Source organism: Nylanderia fulva, unplaced genomic scaffold, assembly GCF_048542155.1.
Source record: "Nylanderia fulva isolate GAGA-0341 unplaced genomic scaffold, ASM4854215v1 Scaffold7, whole genome shotgun sequence".
Classification (NCBI taxonomy): domain Eukaryota; kingdom Metazoa; phylum Arthropoda; class Insecta; order Hymenoptera; family Formicidae; genus Nylanderia; species Nylanderia fulva.
In genome coordinates, this window is record NW_028190807.1 from 277,040 (window position 1) to 292,953 (window position 15,914).

General features: G+C 41.4%; 1 protein-coding gene across 2 annotated transcripts; it reads left to right on the plus strand.

The window, feature by feature from the left end:
* The first annotated feature begins 1,038 nt into the window (after window positions 1-1,038).
* LOC114940784 (cubilin) lies at window positions 1,039-15,835 on the plus strand. 2 transcript variants are annotated; one of them, XM_029315533.2, is made up of 4 exons: window positions 1,039-1,855; window positions 5,537-5,718; window positions 7,011-7,225; window positions 9,403-15,835. In XM_029315533.2, exons 2-4 carry the CDS (start codon window positions 5,619-5,621, stop codon window positions 11,827-11,829), a joined length of 2,742 nt encoding a protein of 913 aa, XP_029171366.1. In that variant the 5' UTR covers window positions 1,039-1,855; window positions 5,537-5,618; the 3' UTR covers window positions 11,830-15,835. The 2 variants fall into 2 exon arrangements, with proteins under 2 accessions (XP_029171366.1, XP_085344569.1); XM_085488443.1 differs by lacking the exon at window positions 1,039-1,855 and adding an exon at window positions 1,862-4,279.
* Window positions 15,836-15,914: the final 79 nt, after the last annotated feature.

A 15,914-nucleotide genomic window follows, 5' to 3' on the forward strand; every position in this document is an offset into this window, starting at 1 on the left:
CGTAAATAGGACTGGCTTAAGTTACCACCTCGCTTAAGTTTATTTCAACGCTGATTAATGTAGGACCGCACGGTCGCAGCTGCTCTTCCGAGAACGACCTTCGTCGGGATGAGAGCGAGAGGGGCGAATAGGGTGTCGGGGGGTGTAATTTCGCCGGATTTTGGCGTGACGTATCGGTGGGGGGAGGGGGAAAGGGGATGATCTCTCGGCGATGTTTATTCGCGTCAATTCCCGGCGCGAGGAGGTTAACCCCTTCTTCTTCACCCCGTTTTGTCGTGTCTACAAATCTGGAAAATTGAACTCGTCGACATTGTACCGTGGAATTCTCTCGGATTTCCACGTAGCCAGACGCGAGATAAACGGAGGAATCCCTCCCCTTTTCTAGCAAAACTCTCGCACATAGGATAATCTTGCCCCCCTGACTCCTCACCGCTCCTCACCCTCTGCGTACTCTCGTCGTAAATCGATACGTCAGGTGTGAATTGCGACGCGTCGCAGCGACGTGGCGCGGTGGCGCGGCTTTTATTTACCTTTTTTTTCTTTTCTTTAATAGGGGGCTGTTTGCATGCGTGTGCACGCGAGCGGAAGCGCTAAATTCGCGCGATAAGCACGCGATATAAACACGCGCGTGTTAACACATGCCTATATCGATTGGGTTGACCGGCGAGAGAAGGAGAAAGACGGGGGTCGTAAGGTAAAAAAAAAAAAACAGAAATCGGCAAAAGGGTTGTTAGGATAACGCAGAAGAACACGGAGGATGAAGCAATGTAGGAGTAATAGGTCATCGCGAGAGGGGAAGGATAGAAAGGGGGAAGAGGACAAGCAGGGGAGACGAGCTTCAATGAAAGTCATTGGAAGGAGAGTGAAGAGCGAAACGGGACACAGAGGAATCAGAAAAGGGGGAAGGAGGAAGAGTGAGAGAGAGAGGGGCGACGAAGGGGAGGGATGACTGAGGGAGGGAGAGAGAGAGAGTGGGGTAGAACGAGCGTTCCGCTATGCTGATGTCGGGGGAGAAAGATGGCAAGAAAGAGGAGGCCAGAGAGCTTGCGCAAGCTTCGACCCGCCGCAGCTCCGATCGGCGGACGTTAAAGCCGCCAGCCATACGTTTCGAGCTTTCGTTCCGACTCGGCAGTCGACTCGCAGCCTGGCTTTCTGACCGAAGCTCACGGCGGGGTCTCTCTCTCTCTCTCTCTCTCTCTTTTTTTTCGCCTCTCGTATATGTACGCTGTGTGGATGCGCGTATCTTTTTTTAATTTTCTACCTTCTTCTTCGCGCGGTTTCTTTTCTCTCCTGCCACCATTCGTCTACTTCTCCTCCACCTTCATCTCTTTCATCTTTTCGACAGTTTCGATTTTGTGTTATGCGACGCGCTAATGATTTACGCGCTGCTTCCAGCAGGGTGCTTGTGCAAGACTGAAATCAGACCAGCGTCTGATAGTGGATGCTGGCACTCCACACTTCTCGGGGAATGATTAAATAATCCCCTGTTCCCCAAACGAGAGGAGGGATCCTCGGACGGGACACGTTCGTCGTTTTTGACCTTATGTGTGCGCAGTCAAGAATCGCGGAGGAAACTGTGCCAGGCGTCGACGTCGTGGTCGATACGTGGCTGAGGATGATGACGACGAGGATGATGTAAATTCGGCCTGGATTCGCACCCGAGAGGATCTTTATGGTATCCCGGACTGGTGGAGGAGATCCTCGCACGATCTAATGAGAGAGAAGATGGCATACTCGAAGGAACCCGCGTGGAGGATATCGCGTCGGTGATTTCGATCGGCAACCGAGGATCCAGATTGATCTTGAGGAGAGATCTGTAGGCAGCCAGGAAGCATGAGAGTGTTGTGGTAAAAAGGTGCGTGGTGCAAGGTGCATGTTTCGATATCAAGAATAATGTATAGGATATAAAATTAGGTTCCTCCTTATTATTTTTAGATTTTAATCCAAAGAAAAAATGATTTTTATTTTTGTCTCACATAAAATGTGATTTAGGCTAAGATTATTAGGAATGGGATCAAGTTTAGTGTGTACTTAAAAATTTATTTTTATTTTCTAGAATTCGAATAAGAAATAATGATTCATATGTTGTACTTGCGAAGTACTCGAATCTAGAACACCTATTTGAATTTTAGATTGAGTATCTGCAAGGTTTGAATACTTGCAAATACTTATGAATACTTAGTGTGTACTTAAAAATTCAAGTTCAATAATTCAGTTTTATTTTCTAGGATTCGAATACTCATAAGAAATAATATTTTATATGTTGTATTTGCGAAATATCTAGAACACATATTTGAATTTTAGATCGAGTATCTGCAAGGGTTGAATACTTATAAATACTTAAGAATATTTACAAATACTTTCTATCGTGAAGATTTGAATCTTTTACAAGTAGTACTCGAATTCTAAGATAATAAAAGTATATTTATGTGTACCTGCTACATATTTACAAACTTCCGTTTACAATCGACCAAAACACCCCCATTCATCTACCCTTCAATACATTAATATAAATATAATTATATTTCATAAGTACTCATAAGTACTCAGAAGTATTCATAAAAGATTCTAACATACTTGATTCGGGTTTGAATGTATTTGCAACTATTGCTCTTGTTTTTCGACATATTTTTAAAAAACTTGAACCTATCGTCCAGATTTAAATTTAATTGAAAGTATTGTTTTTTTAAAAGTATTCATAAAGAGTTCGAAACTATGTGATCAAATTCGAACCTACTTGTAACTTATTTAACCCCGCTAAAGATTATTTTTTGGAGGAAGTATATTACTTTCCCAAGTAGCAAACTAACGTCATTAAACGTCAATATAACGTCATTTTCACGTCTAATAACATCATTTGACGTCAAAATGACGTGCGCTTGCTATCTGGATTGCCATTGAAATTCTCCAAAATTACAGGAATTTCACTTTAAGTTACAATTAATTTACAAACACTCAAAAAGTACTGAATAAGAGTAATATTCAATTTTTCTTCTTTATGTCAGATTTCCAAGTAACAAACTGACGTCATTAGATGACAAAACGATGTCATTTTTATATGTTTAATGACGTCATTCGACGTCAAAATAACGTATGCTTGCTACCTGGAAAGACTGACGTAGAAAAAAAAACAAAAAAAAATAATAAAATTCTTCTCGAATATATATATAAATTCTTAACACTGCTGCTACAAAATTGTGACAAAATCGTTCGGAAATTGCGTCCTTGAGTTGAGTATGCAGAGGGTGTTTTCAGTGTCCCGGGACAGTGATACGAAATAATCGCGGGGGAAGGAAGGGGGGCAAAATATCGGGGTAAATTGGAAAAACATCGTTCGACGATGATTCGCGAGCGAAATCGCGTTTGCCATTGTTGTTGCTCCTTGTTTTCCTCCCTCTTCAGGAACAACACGCGCGCGCGTAATCAACGCGCGATCTAAATTGCTGATGCGCCAACTCGAGCGCGCATCGGTTCATGATTTGACATTTTCGGCACGCGTCCGCCTTTATTCGATTCCTGTACGCCGACGGAATCTGGAAAATCTCCGCCGACTGCCTGTGTCGATCCGAGAAACAGGGTTTCATCGATAAATAAAAGCGTCTTTCTAGCGCGACCTTGGCCCTTTTGAATTTTTGAAGAAGCCGATTGCGATTCGCGAAGAGAAGATTCTGTCGAAAGAATCCGAATTATTAAAGATTGCACACGTATGAGGGAAGTGTCGAATCCTCTTGTGAGACGAGACAATGAAAATATCGCAGGAATGCAAAAGGATGAGAAGGAGTAGGAGAAGGAGGAAAACGTCAGAGAGTGAATGAAAAGGGAGAGAAGCCGCGCAGGCGGGAAAGGAGAGAAAATTCCGGAGGTGAAGTACTCTCTGTGTGTTGTCGATAGATAGTCGATGAGAGAAAGAGAGAGAGAGGAAGAGAGAGAGAGAGGGAGAGAGAGAGAGAAGAGAGAGAGGAGAGAGAGAGAGAGAGAGAGAGAGAGAGAGAGTCAGAGAGAGTCAGAGAGAGTCAAAGAGAGTCAAAGAGAGTCAACGCGGATTTAACCAATTATTCCACCCCGGCTCTCCCGACATGGACGTACGAACGAGGCCCTTCCGGCATACGCTGGTGCTCGACCCAGCTGGCAAACCATGCGGCGTCCCTTATTGTCCTTTGGGGAAATGATAACGCGATGTACGCGTCTGTATTTCATCAAGCGACTCGTGTTATAGAGATATTTACTCTCGGGAAGTGGCGAAGCGGGAGAACGAAAGAGAGAAGGAAGATGCAATCGCGTGAGAAATTTTTCCCTGTCTTGGAAAATGAGTCGGAAAATCATTTCTTGCTCCTCGGAGCGGAACAATTTTTTTATAAAAAGGATCATTACTGAAAAAAAAAACAAATTTTTGTTAACTCGACGAAATCGTTCAACTAAATATTATATTTTGTTGATTGAACATTCAGAAATATTTAAATTAAATGTAACATATTTAATTTCACAAAACGTATATTTTGACTTAAATAATAATGCATGTTCGATTAATGAAATATTAATTTAAGTTCGAATTGTATTAACGTGTCTTCTTCTGATTTTATAATTTAATGATACAGTGGACATTTTTTTTGCAGCAAAATATACATATATACAAGGTGTCCCATTTTAATCATTATCTTGTATCCATCTTTAAATTAAATAATTTTTGTTTAAAATAGTTTATTGTACAATCAAAAATAAAATTTTTGGGGGTGATCGATTAAAGTGAGACATTCTGCATAAAAATATTCAGAGTCTTTCATTTCAACATTCGCATTCTCGAAAATCAAGGCTTACATTGCAAAATGTTTTATACAAAAATACATGTAGGATTTCTTCTAAGCATAGTTTTATTCCAGATGGGGAGGTATTTTTGAAAGTGATTTCGAGGTTATTGTTTCTTTTTTATATGGAAACATCGCAATTTTCTTGCATAAATCGATTCCTAGTATTGTAGTATTTGGCGTATTTATTTATTTTTGATTTTTCTGTAATTAAAAACAAAGTGCAATTTGCAATATGCAACTGCATATTAGAAAAAACAATTATGTTTTTTAACATCAATTGATTTATCCCATTATGTTATGCAGAAAATTAAGATCATCGAAAAATGAGTATATTTTAATATATATTATATATATATATATGGTGTCGGAATGAAGCATAGAATATCTCGTAAACCATTCATTTTTCAACAATTTTATTCTAACAATTTTTTATGCCAAACACTACGAGGAATCGATTTGTGTAAAAATATGGCGGTTTTGTTTAAAAAAATAATGATAACCTCAAACTCTCAGAAATGCCTCCATAGACGTTTCCCTCGAAATCCTACAACTTTTATGCGAAACATCTTTCGATGGAGGACTTGGTTTTCGAAAAATAGCAATGCTGTTTAAAAATTGAACCCTCTGTTTATATATATTTAATATATTTTTTTCCAATGCGACGTAATAAAAAAGAATAATATAGTTTATATATTTTATATACGATTTTTTCTGTACGCGTGTGTACGCAGATAGTCTTCGACGGGGAAAGCAAATGGAGATAAGAGGAGAGATAGCGGAGGTATTTTGACAGCCTCGGCACTTGTCCCGGGAATGCCTCGAATGCCTGTACTCCTCGGTAGCTGGGGCTGGGGATTTTTCGCCATATTCCTCCTGCTTCTGGCCATCCCCAGTCCCGCTGCCATTCGCAGAGGTAAGTCTAATCCGGGGGCTTGCGGGGGACCAGGGGTTGGGGTGAGGTATAATTCCGACGAGTTCAAATTTCCAGGCCAAGCGACAAGAGCGAGGAAGAACGATCCTCTATTTATTCCTAGCTCCAAACGTGATCCCGACACCATGCGATCATTTCCAGTGATCTTGACAATTTTATGACATTCCTTTTCCATTTTATGACGAATAGCTCGCTATTTTCAGTGATTTTCGTGAAAATTATGGAAAACATTCGAGCTGTAGATAATAAAAAAGAAATAAAAATTTTTTCAGTTCATTTTACATCCACTGTCGCGATTTTCCCGATTGACAGAAGAATTAAAGTCGCTTAGAGTACCCGGATACCTGTTAATTGGCAGAAGGATTAATAAAAGGCTTAGCCCGGCAGTCACTTATCCCTAAGTTATCAGCAATTATCGTAAGCTCGTTGTGCGGCTAATAGGTTCGAATTATCGGCGTAACAAACCCAGTGGACCTGAGAATCTTCTTAACCGTCGCATTAGAGAGAGAGATTTATCTCGTTGCCGGATGTTGACGGTGGTCGCGCGAACGAAGAAGGGGTTGATACTTTGCGGAAGGGTGATTTACGAACGTGATACTGCTCGGCTATATTGTAACACGAGACTGCCCCTTTATAAGGGGATATCTAGGGAATGGGTCGAATATCGATTACATGGCCGAAACTTGTGTCGCGCGTTGTCCTTTCTTATCCTCGTTCCCCTTCGTAGTTCCCTATATGTTTCCCGTTCCTTTATCATTTTCTCAAATCTATCCAATCGGGTCACGAAAAATATCACGCTCCTAATATGGGGTATCTTCCATTTTCACGATGTTAGACTCAATAAAGGAACTTTTTCGACCAACTCCAGTTTTCTTCTTAACCAAAGTATCGTGAAAGATTGTTCCATTCTTTATGTGTACTCAATTATCAAGAGAATCATTTTTCATTATTATTAAGTACAAAATATATTTCTCGCATTGTACTAAAAAATTATTGCTTATCATTATATTAATTAACACTGACTAACCTAACCTAACCTAACCTAATCTACATTGACTAACCTAACCTAATCTACATTGACTAACCTAACCTAACATCTAACCTTGAGTCTGACAATGATACATAATCCTCTCTGCCTCCCCCGAGGCGAGAGGGTATGCGATAGCGCATTTATTTCCTCACGTTAAAAAAAGGTATTAATCCGTGAGATGTAAAAGAAGGGAGCACAAAACATGTCTGCCCCTTTTTTCTTGCTCTAATCGCTTCCATTTCAGCGGATCGAGGCCACTGCAATAAGACGGTGGACATTTATGAAGATGTGTCGAGTCCGGCGGTGACCCCAGCGAATTGGGGTAAACCCCTCTCGTGCTGGTACCGCTTCCGTGCCTTTCGCGGGACGCCCCGAGACTGGATTCTGCGAGTACGCTTCAAGAAGTTTAAGGTCGGAGTGCTGGAGAACGCCACCACGTGCAGCGGCGGTTATTTACAGGTGAGCACTTTGTTGGGGGAACGAGGAGGGTGAAAGAGCATCCCAAGATCCTAATTTTAGGATGGGACACCCCAATAACCCAGCCAAACCTGTCTTCCCTCTCTCTCTCTCTCGATCTACGTTCCTATTAATTGAATAGAGAGAATCCGGTCAATATAAACCGGACGTTGGAATTTAATTTCTCTTTGACAATATGCGCCCCTGATTACTTTTTTTCGATTCGAGTTGGATACGACCAAGAGATCGGGAGAGATGCTAATGATGCTCGTGTCTCTTTGCCTCGCGTCGCGGATCAATGCGTGCAAATACAGTTGGATTCGCGCACAATACGACGGAAACGAATATCAAATCCACGAGTTACGCATTCGCGGTCACGATAGGCGATAGATCGAATGCTGAAATTGATTACGCTTCGTGTGTCATGAAAGCCGTTTCATCGCGAAGAGTATACGGAATCTATTTACATTAGATAAACACACGTATCTATGACGAATCAAATATAAAAGGATAAAATTGACTGATTAATATATTGTTAGCTTCTTATCAATATATGGGTACTTAGGTACCAATTGTGTTTTTGACACATTGACAATTTCTTTATAGCAGTTGCTGGGTATTAAATATTCTTTCCCCTTTTGTTATATTTTAAGAGATTTCCGAATACAAAGGCTTTTTGTATTTCGTTTTGAAGAAAAGTTTCGTCATACATTTTAACTTTTAACATTTAAAGTTGCTTTGGGTACCCTTTTTTTTTTAGTGATTCATGGACAAAAGGGTTAAAATAAAAAAGAATTCTTCCGGATATGAAATGTATCATCTCTTGTAGGATCCTTTTACTCTAAAGCTAGATGAATCGAACGCATTTTGCGGATATCGATGAGATAATTTACGAGTCTGTTATATATTACGTAGTGTTATGAGAGGGTACACAAGCTGAGATCGGTTTTGCGTTAAGACCGCTGCGAATTATTGGCGGCGGATACCCTCCTGGATTTAGTCTCTGCATCTGGAGAGGTATAGCCGTATCAACATCGTAAATTAGAACATTCCTATACAGAAAGAAAGAGGGAGAGAGAGAGAGGGGGAGGAGGAACGAACGTGATAAGTGATTCTCTTCCCCTTTCTCCCCCTTTCTACTCTCTACCTGCCTCTTTCGAGCGCGCGGGCGCACTCGTTCTGCTGCCACCTCTCTCAGTTACTTCGGTATCAGGTATTGATCTTTGTGACGCTGTAAACCTCTCTCTTCTATCTCTCTCTCTCTCTCTCTTTCTCTATATCTCACTTCTCTTTCTACTCTCTTCCGTATTTTCCCTCTGCTTTCTTTCGCGATTTTCAAATTTACATCGATAAAAAAGACGAAGTGTCAATAGTAAGATACTTTGGATACGTTTCTCTTTGCACGAGGAAACTTGTGAAGCTTCGAGACGCGAAAACGAAACGTGCGAATCTTCGCAGACCGATTTATTTTCCATGGTTATTCCTTGTATAAGTTTCTATTATTCTTTTTTACGGATCGATTATATTCTATACAAATTTCCATCTCATCTGGTTTCTATTAAATTTTTCAATTCGTTTGATTTTCATAGGATTTCTATCTATTTCAAACTTGCATAACTCTGTTATAAATGATAAAGTTATCTTTTAATTGAAATTTAAAAAGTTGTTTTACACGCAAGCGTAAAATAATCTTCCTGAGATGATCTTTCCTCAGATTATATCTATCACATGATATAAAAACATCTTCCGGACATTAACCTTTCTGTCAATGAACGGATATCAAAAGCAACACACTTTAATAGTTAAAAATGTATCAACACTCTTCTTCGCTCAAAATAAAATACAAAGGGCCTTTGTATTCGAGCATCTCCTAAAATATAACAGGAAAAAACGTTCAATGACCGGCAGCTGCTATAAAAAAATTGTCAAAGTGCAATGTATCGAAAACATGTAGGTAATATCCGAGTATACCCATACATTGACAATGAAAAATGATGCATCGATAGATGGATTAAAAATTATTATTTTGCTCGTGACAAAGTCTTCTAGTCTTAAAAGTGGGACAACTGGATTATCGGAATCCTGGATACCTCAATGTGACATTCTTACGGTTCGATCGATCGTCCCAAATGTGTGTTGTATCTATACCTAGCGCGCGTTTCTCGCCACTTGTGTTTCAGATCATAGACGGCAACACAAAGACCGAGGTCAGCAATCGCAAGGACCCGGGCGTTTATTGCGGCGAGTCCGAGCAGCCGCAAACCTTCATCAGCGAGACCAGCTTTGTACGGGTGATCTTTCACGCGGACAACTTCACCGACCAGACGTACTTTAGCTTTGATTCACGAGCCGAGCAACAATTTGAGGTGTATCTCAGATACGGCCAGCATCCCGAGCTCTATCCGAATCGCCGTGGCGAGGTCGTACCCGGCAGCTACTGCGAGCGAGTGTTCAAGGACTGTCGACTGCAGACATGCTACGTTCAGAGCCCAGCTTACCCGGGCATCTATCCGCGAGCGTTGCACTGCAAGTATCGTCTCAACACTCGACTGCCCTTCATCAAACTCTACATCGAGAACGAGGAGTTCAACATCGACGGTCAGCGATGCGAGAATATCATGACGTGCCCGATGAGACCTATCAGTTCCGGCTCGGAGCACTGCCCCTACGATTACATACGTGTGTACGACGGTAAGAACGAAAGTAGTGCGGTGATCGGCACGTTCTGCGGAATGGGCAAGTTTCCATACAGCATTATCGGCACCAGCGAGGATCTCTACGTGGAATTCGTGTCGTCGCCGGCCGGTCCCCTGCTCAATACCGGCTTTCACTTTAACGTGGGCAACTGGCCAGGTCACGTGGAGACCGCCGGCGTGAAGAACGGCAGTTGTGACTGGCTGCTGAACAGCGAGTCCCTCGTCAGCGGTAACGAGGGTATTTTCCTATCGGTCGCGCACTGGTACCCGCCTCACACCAGCTGCACCTATTTGCTGCGCGGCCGACCGGGCGAGATCGCTCGCCTCTACTTCCCCAGCTTCCGAGTAAATCGCATCGAATCGCCGATTCAGCCGTACGACGGCGACTGCGGTGAGAGTCTGACCCTCTACGACGCCGACTGGCCGGACGATGCGCGTATCATTAAGACCTTCTGCGACACATTCAGCAAACCGATGGAGAAGCACGATTTCGTGTCGACGTCGAACGCCTTGTTTGTGCGATTCGAGAGCAAGACTGGGAGCTACTCCGGTAGCTCGCTTTATTACTGGGCTCATTACGACTTCTTCAACGCTACGAGATTCGGCGAGCCCGTAGCCGGCACCGAGTGCGACGAGATCTTCGCCTCGTGGAAGCAGCGATCGGGTCGCTTGCGATCGCCCCTCAACACTCTAGTGTACAAAAGACCCGGCGATCCGCCCGCCGATCTAGCCTGCACCTACAGCTTTGTCACCGACAAGCGGTTGTATGCGCGAGTGATCCTCGTGGTCGAATCCATCAATTTCAAGGAACACCCGTACGCCCAGTGTGGCCACTGTTGGGACAGTAGGGTGGACCGAGTGATTATCAAGGAGCCCAATCCCGATGGTGTGAAAGCTCACTGCCTCTGCCGTTCCAGCAACAATGGCACTCCGACACCTACGATCTCGCCACCTGCCTCCCGGCCACCCATTCTTCGCATGGTCTCTCGAGGCGATAGATTGGACCTGAAACTTCTCGTGGATGGCGCTCACGCGGCTTCGAGCTACTTCAAGTGGCCCGCGCCTCTCTTCGAGGCGAGGTACGAATTTGCGCACAGCCCTCTTTGCGGACCGGCTCTTCTGCCAGCCACCACCGACGGCGAAATCGAGTTCCCGCACTACGAGGCTCTGGGATACGTCACGCCACCCCGGTCGATCAAATGCATTTGGGAGCTGCGGGTGAATCGCGAGCGCGATCTCTTCCTCCACTTCGACAAAATCAAGTTCGCGTCGCGTTCCTGCGAGGATGGCAAGCTCGAGATCTTCTTGCCGGGCAACGTCGATCCGTATCTCGGCATCTGCGGCGAGAACGTCAGCTATGTCAGAGATATGCCGATTATATCCGCGGTGCAGATCGCACCATCGTCAATGGATCATCTGGCCCCGGGTGCGCCGACTGATGGCGCCGACGCCGAGGAATCTCCCGCCGTGATCGTACAGTTCACCGGCACCATGGCACCGGCCAGGGCGGCTTTCAAGATCGCCTGGACCGAGCTCTATCATCTGCCAAGGGACGGTTCCGGAGCCCTCAACACCGGAAAGCTCGAGGAGTTTTGCGGTTTTCAGTGTCCTGGCGACTCGGGATGTATTCCAACGAGATTGCTGTGTAACGGAGTGGTCAATTGTCCACGTCGTGGACTGCCCCTACCCGGGATCCTGAACGGCACTCTCTACGAGCCGGACGACGAATCAGTGGAGACGTGTGGTGGACCCATCACTGGTACTGGTGGCGGTTTTGTTGGACCCGCCGGCTGGGCCGGCGCTGGTTTGGGTGCCGGTCTGGCAATTCTTTTGGGTCTGGCGTGTTTTATAGCTATGTGCAGGCTCTGCAGAAGACGATCGCGTTCCAGAGATATACACGTACCCTATTAAACGTCTCCTCTGAATGTGATCGAACCTCTGCGAGTATTCGTGCACGGTCTACGGAAGAACATAGAAGTCCAATTCAAAGTCGTCTCTCGCAAGAATCAATCATCACTTGTCTATACATGTACGTACATGTTTGTGTGCGTGTTGATGTATAAATGAGAGAGAAAGAGAGGTCTTTTTTCGAGAAACGACTATAAATAAGAGGTATCTGGGTCGTTAATTGTTTAGACATTGCTCAGATGTCTTTGGGAGCAGATTGCACCAACTTGTATTAAATACATTTTTTCTGTATCTTATAGGAAAGATTGTATAATCTCTAAAGAGGAATAACGATGAGTTCAAAAGACAAGCTTATTCAAGTTTCAAGGTGGTGTAATCGTGTGTCCTTAGGCCTTTCCTTTTCAGTTGAGTTAGCTACACTAGTCTTCTTCCACTGTAAAGTAAAAGATAACTCTGAACCAGTGCAGTCAGTTCAGTTGAAAAGGAACGAACTTCTTATTAGGCTTCTATATTTTTCGGGAGATGAATTCCAAAATGTTGTCCCCTTCTCGACTACTCAACGGAGTAGAGAGAAATGGGTTTTCCAAGTTCAGCAACAAATCCGACATTACGCTTACGAGTAAATCTTTCCAATGTGATGCTTTCGGATTTGAACAAATATCGGAGTTTGCTCATTAATCGCGCGAGATTGAATCTTATCGCTCTTATTGCGCGTGTCCGCGTATTATCTGTCAGCGTAACGTTCACACACCGAACCTAACCTAACCACCCGCCCCCTACACCCACGTCCGTCACATCATCAATCTTCTATTTACACGTTTCACGGAACTAATGGTCCATACAATATCCTCCCTCGCCAGATGCCAGACCAAGTTCTAACCAAATGCCGTATTTGCCACTGCCGCATTGTATTCATCGTGTTACCATTCGAGTCTTCTTTATACACACACACACACACAAACAGACAAACACACACACTGCCATAGACTAGTACTAGAACTTTGTACTATGTAGTCCTCGTCTCTCGATCGTTCCTATATAGAATCGTTCGCGCGAGAGAAATCGTAGATTCGTGACAATCGGATTATCCCTGATTATTGCTCTGATGTATGCGACATCTCTTCTTTTCTAGCGATAGCGAGATATCTACGGGATACGAGATAGCTCCCACAACATGAATTGGACAAGAATGTTATTTCCCCGATTTGGCAGGCCATTTCTATAAGATTTTTTTATCGGAAGAAGGATGCCGCAAATGCACGGTATTCTTTTTTAGATACAAAATCTATCAGACACTTATCAAATTGAGGGATCTCAGAAATAATATTCTTTCCATGAATATTGTATTATATTAATTTAGAAAACATGACCGATTATTACCCTAACAGCATGCACACATATCCCGAAGACGTTCAGAGAACATCTTGAGGATATTCGAATGTCTTCTGGATATCCTCTGGATATCCTCAGAATGTCTTTCAGATATGGTATTAGGGTATCGGCGAAACAATCGAAAAATAATGAGTTTGAAATTGAGAAACTGTAGCTTAAGTTAGATTAAGTTTTAATTATTTTTCACAATATTAGACGATAATAATGATATATATACACATAATACGATACATTAATTTTTACAATTAATTAACATATCATATCATATCTTTTTACAATTATGTTTTATTCATCGGAAGGAGAGTTTCCTACTCTTAGAAAATTGAGTAAAGGCGACTTGGACGTTTTATTTCCTCCGTCGCTCGTAAATCAGAGACGCAAATCAGCGAAGCCTGGTCGTCGGTAGATCTCGACTTCGAGATATAGTCCTTAGCGGTTGCTCAAAGTTGTTCTGCTTCGTGAACTTTTGAAAGAGAGAGAAGGGAAGAACTCTTCTTGCGCGTACGAGCGCGATTTTAGAATTAAATTGACTTAAAATACAAAAAAGAGGGAAATGACGGGAACGACGGGAATCGATATAATAATACATCAGAGATGAAAGTGACGGGTCGTGACACGCCTTGTCGATTTAACATCTTGAGGTTCGGCGACTGTAACCAATATAATCTAATAATACAAGCATTGTCAGGTATAATAATAATAATAATAATAATAATAATAATAATAATAATAATAATAATATTAATAAAATAATAATCACATACTTTACTAGTCTGTTTGAAGAAAGAGAAGATGAGAAAAATTAACATTTCTTTTCGCCGACTCGCAAGATGTCCGGACTCTATGACACCGAATGAGCGTGCCTATTAAATATGCAGCTATTATATGATGCATGTGATCGTCGACAGTGCAAACAGTTTGTATATAATAAGGCGAAGAGACGTAAGGAGAAAAAGAGAGCGAGAGAGAGAGAGAGAGAAAGAGAGTGAGGATGAGAGGAGGTTTGTAAAACTGATCGCTTTTTAGAAATAATTGGTAATGCTAAGAGAATATAAAGAATTAAAAATAAATATGAAAATATAAACAAAAAGAGCAGTGAGAGAGAGAGAGAGAAAGAATGAGCGTTGGCAAGACATCTATCGCCGATTATACTAGTTTACCAAAAATATTTTTTTTTAATTATTTTAAACTAGACAAGGTGTTCTTATAGATTTTTAGATGTTGAACATGTCGCAAATCAATTTTCATTGGCACGTAAGATTTCCGAAATAATTGAGGTTTAATATGCTAAAAATGACTTTTTTGTGATATTTGAGATTTTTTTATTTCGATATTTTACTTTTTAGTCGTGTTAGGAAGGATATAAATACCGAGTTTTGCTGCGACAGCAAATATTCCACTTATAATAATAAAATCATATAACTATACTCATAATTTGCAATTTAAATAAACTACCGGTACATTTTATAATATAATTTATCGTGAGAGGTTTCATTAAATGTATATTTATATATAGGGTGTCTTATTTTAATTACCCACTTTGAATTTTTCGAAACAAATGCATTTTTGGAAAAAGTGTCTCAGACAAAAATAATATATATGATCTAAAAGAGAATAAATCATGATAAAATCAATTTTAGAAAAAATAATTTTAGGGGATGAACAAAATAAATTCATTATATTTGATCAGATTTCAGATATCAATCTGTTTTACAAAAAAATCTCCAATACATATAGTGAAAAAAGTCACTTTTTAACACATCCCAGCAAATACCGATATATATTGTTACATTGCTGTAATAAAACGGAATATAACAGGTAATATAACGTGTACGTTACATGTAACATCCATGTTAGTTGTAATTTCCCACTCATAGATGTAACATTTTAATATAACATATATTACATTGTAGTTATATTGTAATTATATACCAAATAGCACATTGATGTATTGATAAGTCAGTGCTATCTTGGGATATAATGGCAATATAACTACAATGTAATATATGTAATATTAAAAATGTTACATCTATGAGTGGGAAATTACAACTAACATATACGTTACATGTAACATGCTTAAGTATATAACATTTATATACTGTGTTTGCTGGGATTAAACGTCAATTATTTTCTGAAATGTGATGTACTGGCGAAATTTGATTAGCGGCATCGAAAAATCTATAAGAAACACTTACCTAGTTTAAAACAATGTTTGACTGTAAACTAGTGTTATTATCGTTAATTTGATACTCGTTGGTTGGCTCTTCTCCAGGAAAACGTCGTTACAAGTAGAACAAAAAGCAAGATTTGGTCCGCACCCTAGAAGGCGCTGCTACGCTCTGAGGATCGTGTTTGTTTGTATATAGAAAAAAAAACATTTATGTAGGTTTAGCGACAATCTTTCAATATAGTGGACACATACAAAACACAGACACGCACGTACACATATGCTCATACAGACACTCGTATACAGACGTGCATTATTAATACGCAGCTATCTTTAATCGACGGTATAACGATCATCTTACTACGATATGTAATTACGATAATAAGACACGATTATCATGATTACTATATTTTTTACTAATAAAGAGCATCCTTGGAGCCGAGGTGAAAAGAGGTGGCTTTCATTTCTTCAACCCTCTTCCCTCCTCCTTCGACAGATTTCAGAGAACTAACGAACGAGAAAGAGAGGA

What these genes read in the sequence shown, in the direction of transcription:
- LOC114940784 (XM_029315533.2), top strand. Translation starts at nt 5,619, where the DNA reads ATGCCTCGAATGCCTGTACTCCTCGGTAGCTGGGGCTGGGGATTTTTC. An exon ending in TCCCGCTGCCATTCGCAGAG is followed by an intron (nt 5,719 to 7,010) that starts GTAAGTCTAATC and finishes CTTCCATTTCAG; the next exon opens with CGGATCGAGGCCACTGCAAT. An exon ending in GCAGCGGCGGTTATTTACAG is followed by an intron (nt 7,226 to 9,402) that starts GTGAGCACTTTG and finishes CTTGTGTTTCAG; the next exon opens with ATCATAGACGGCAACACAAA.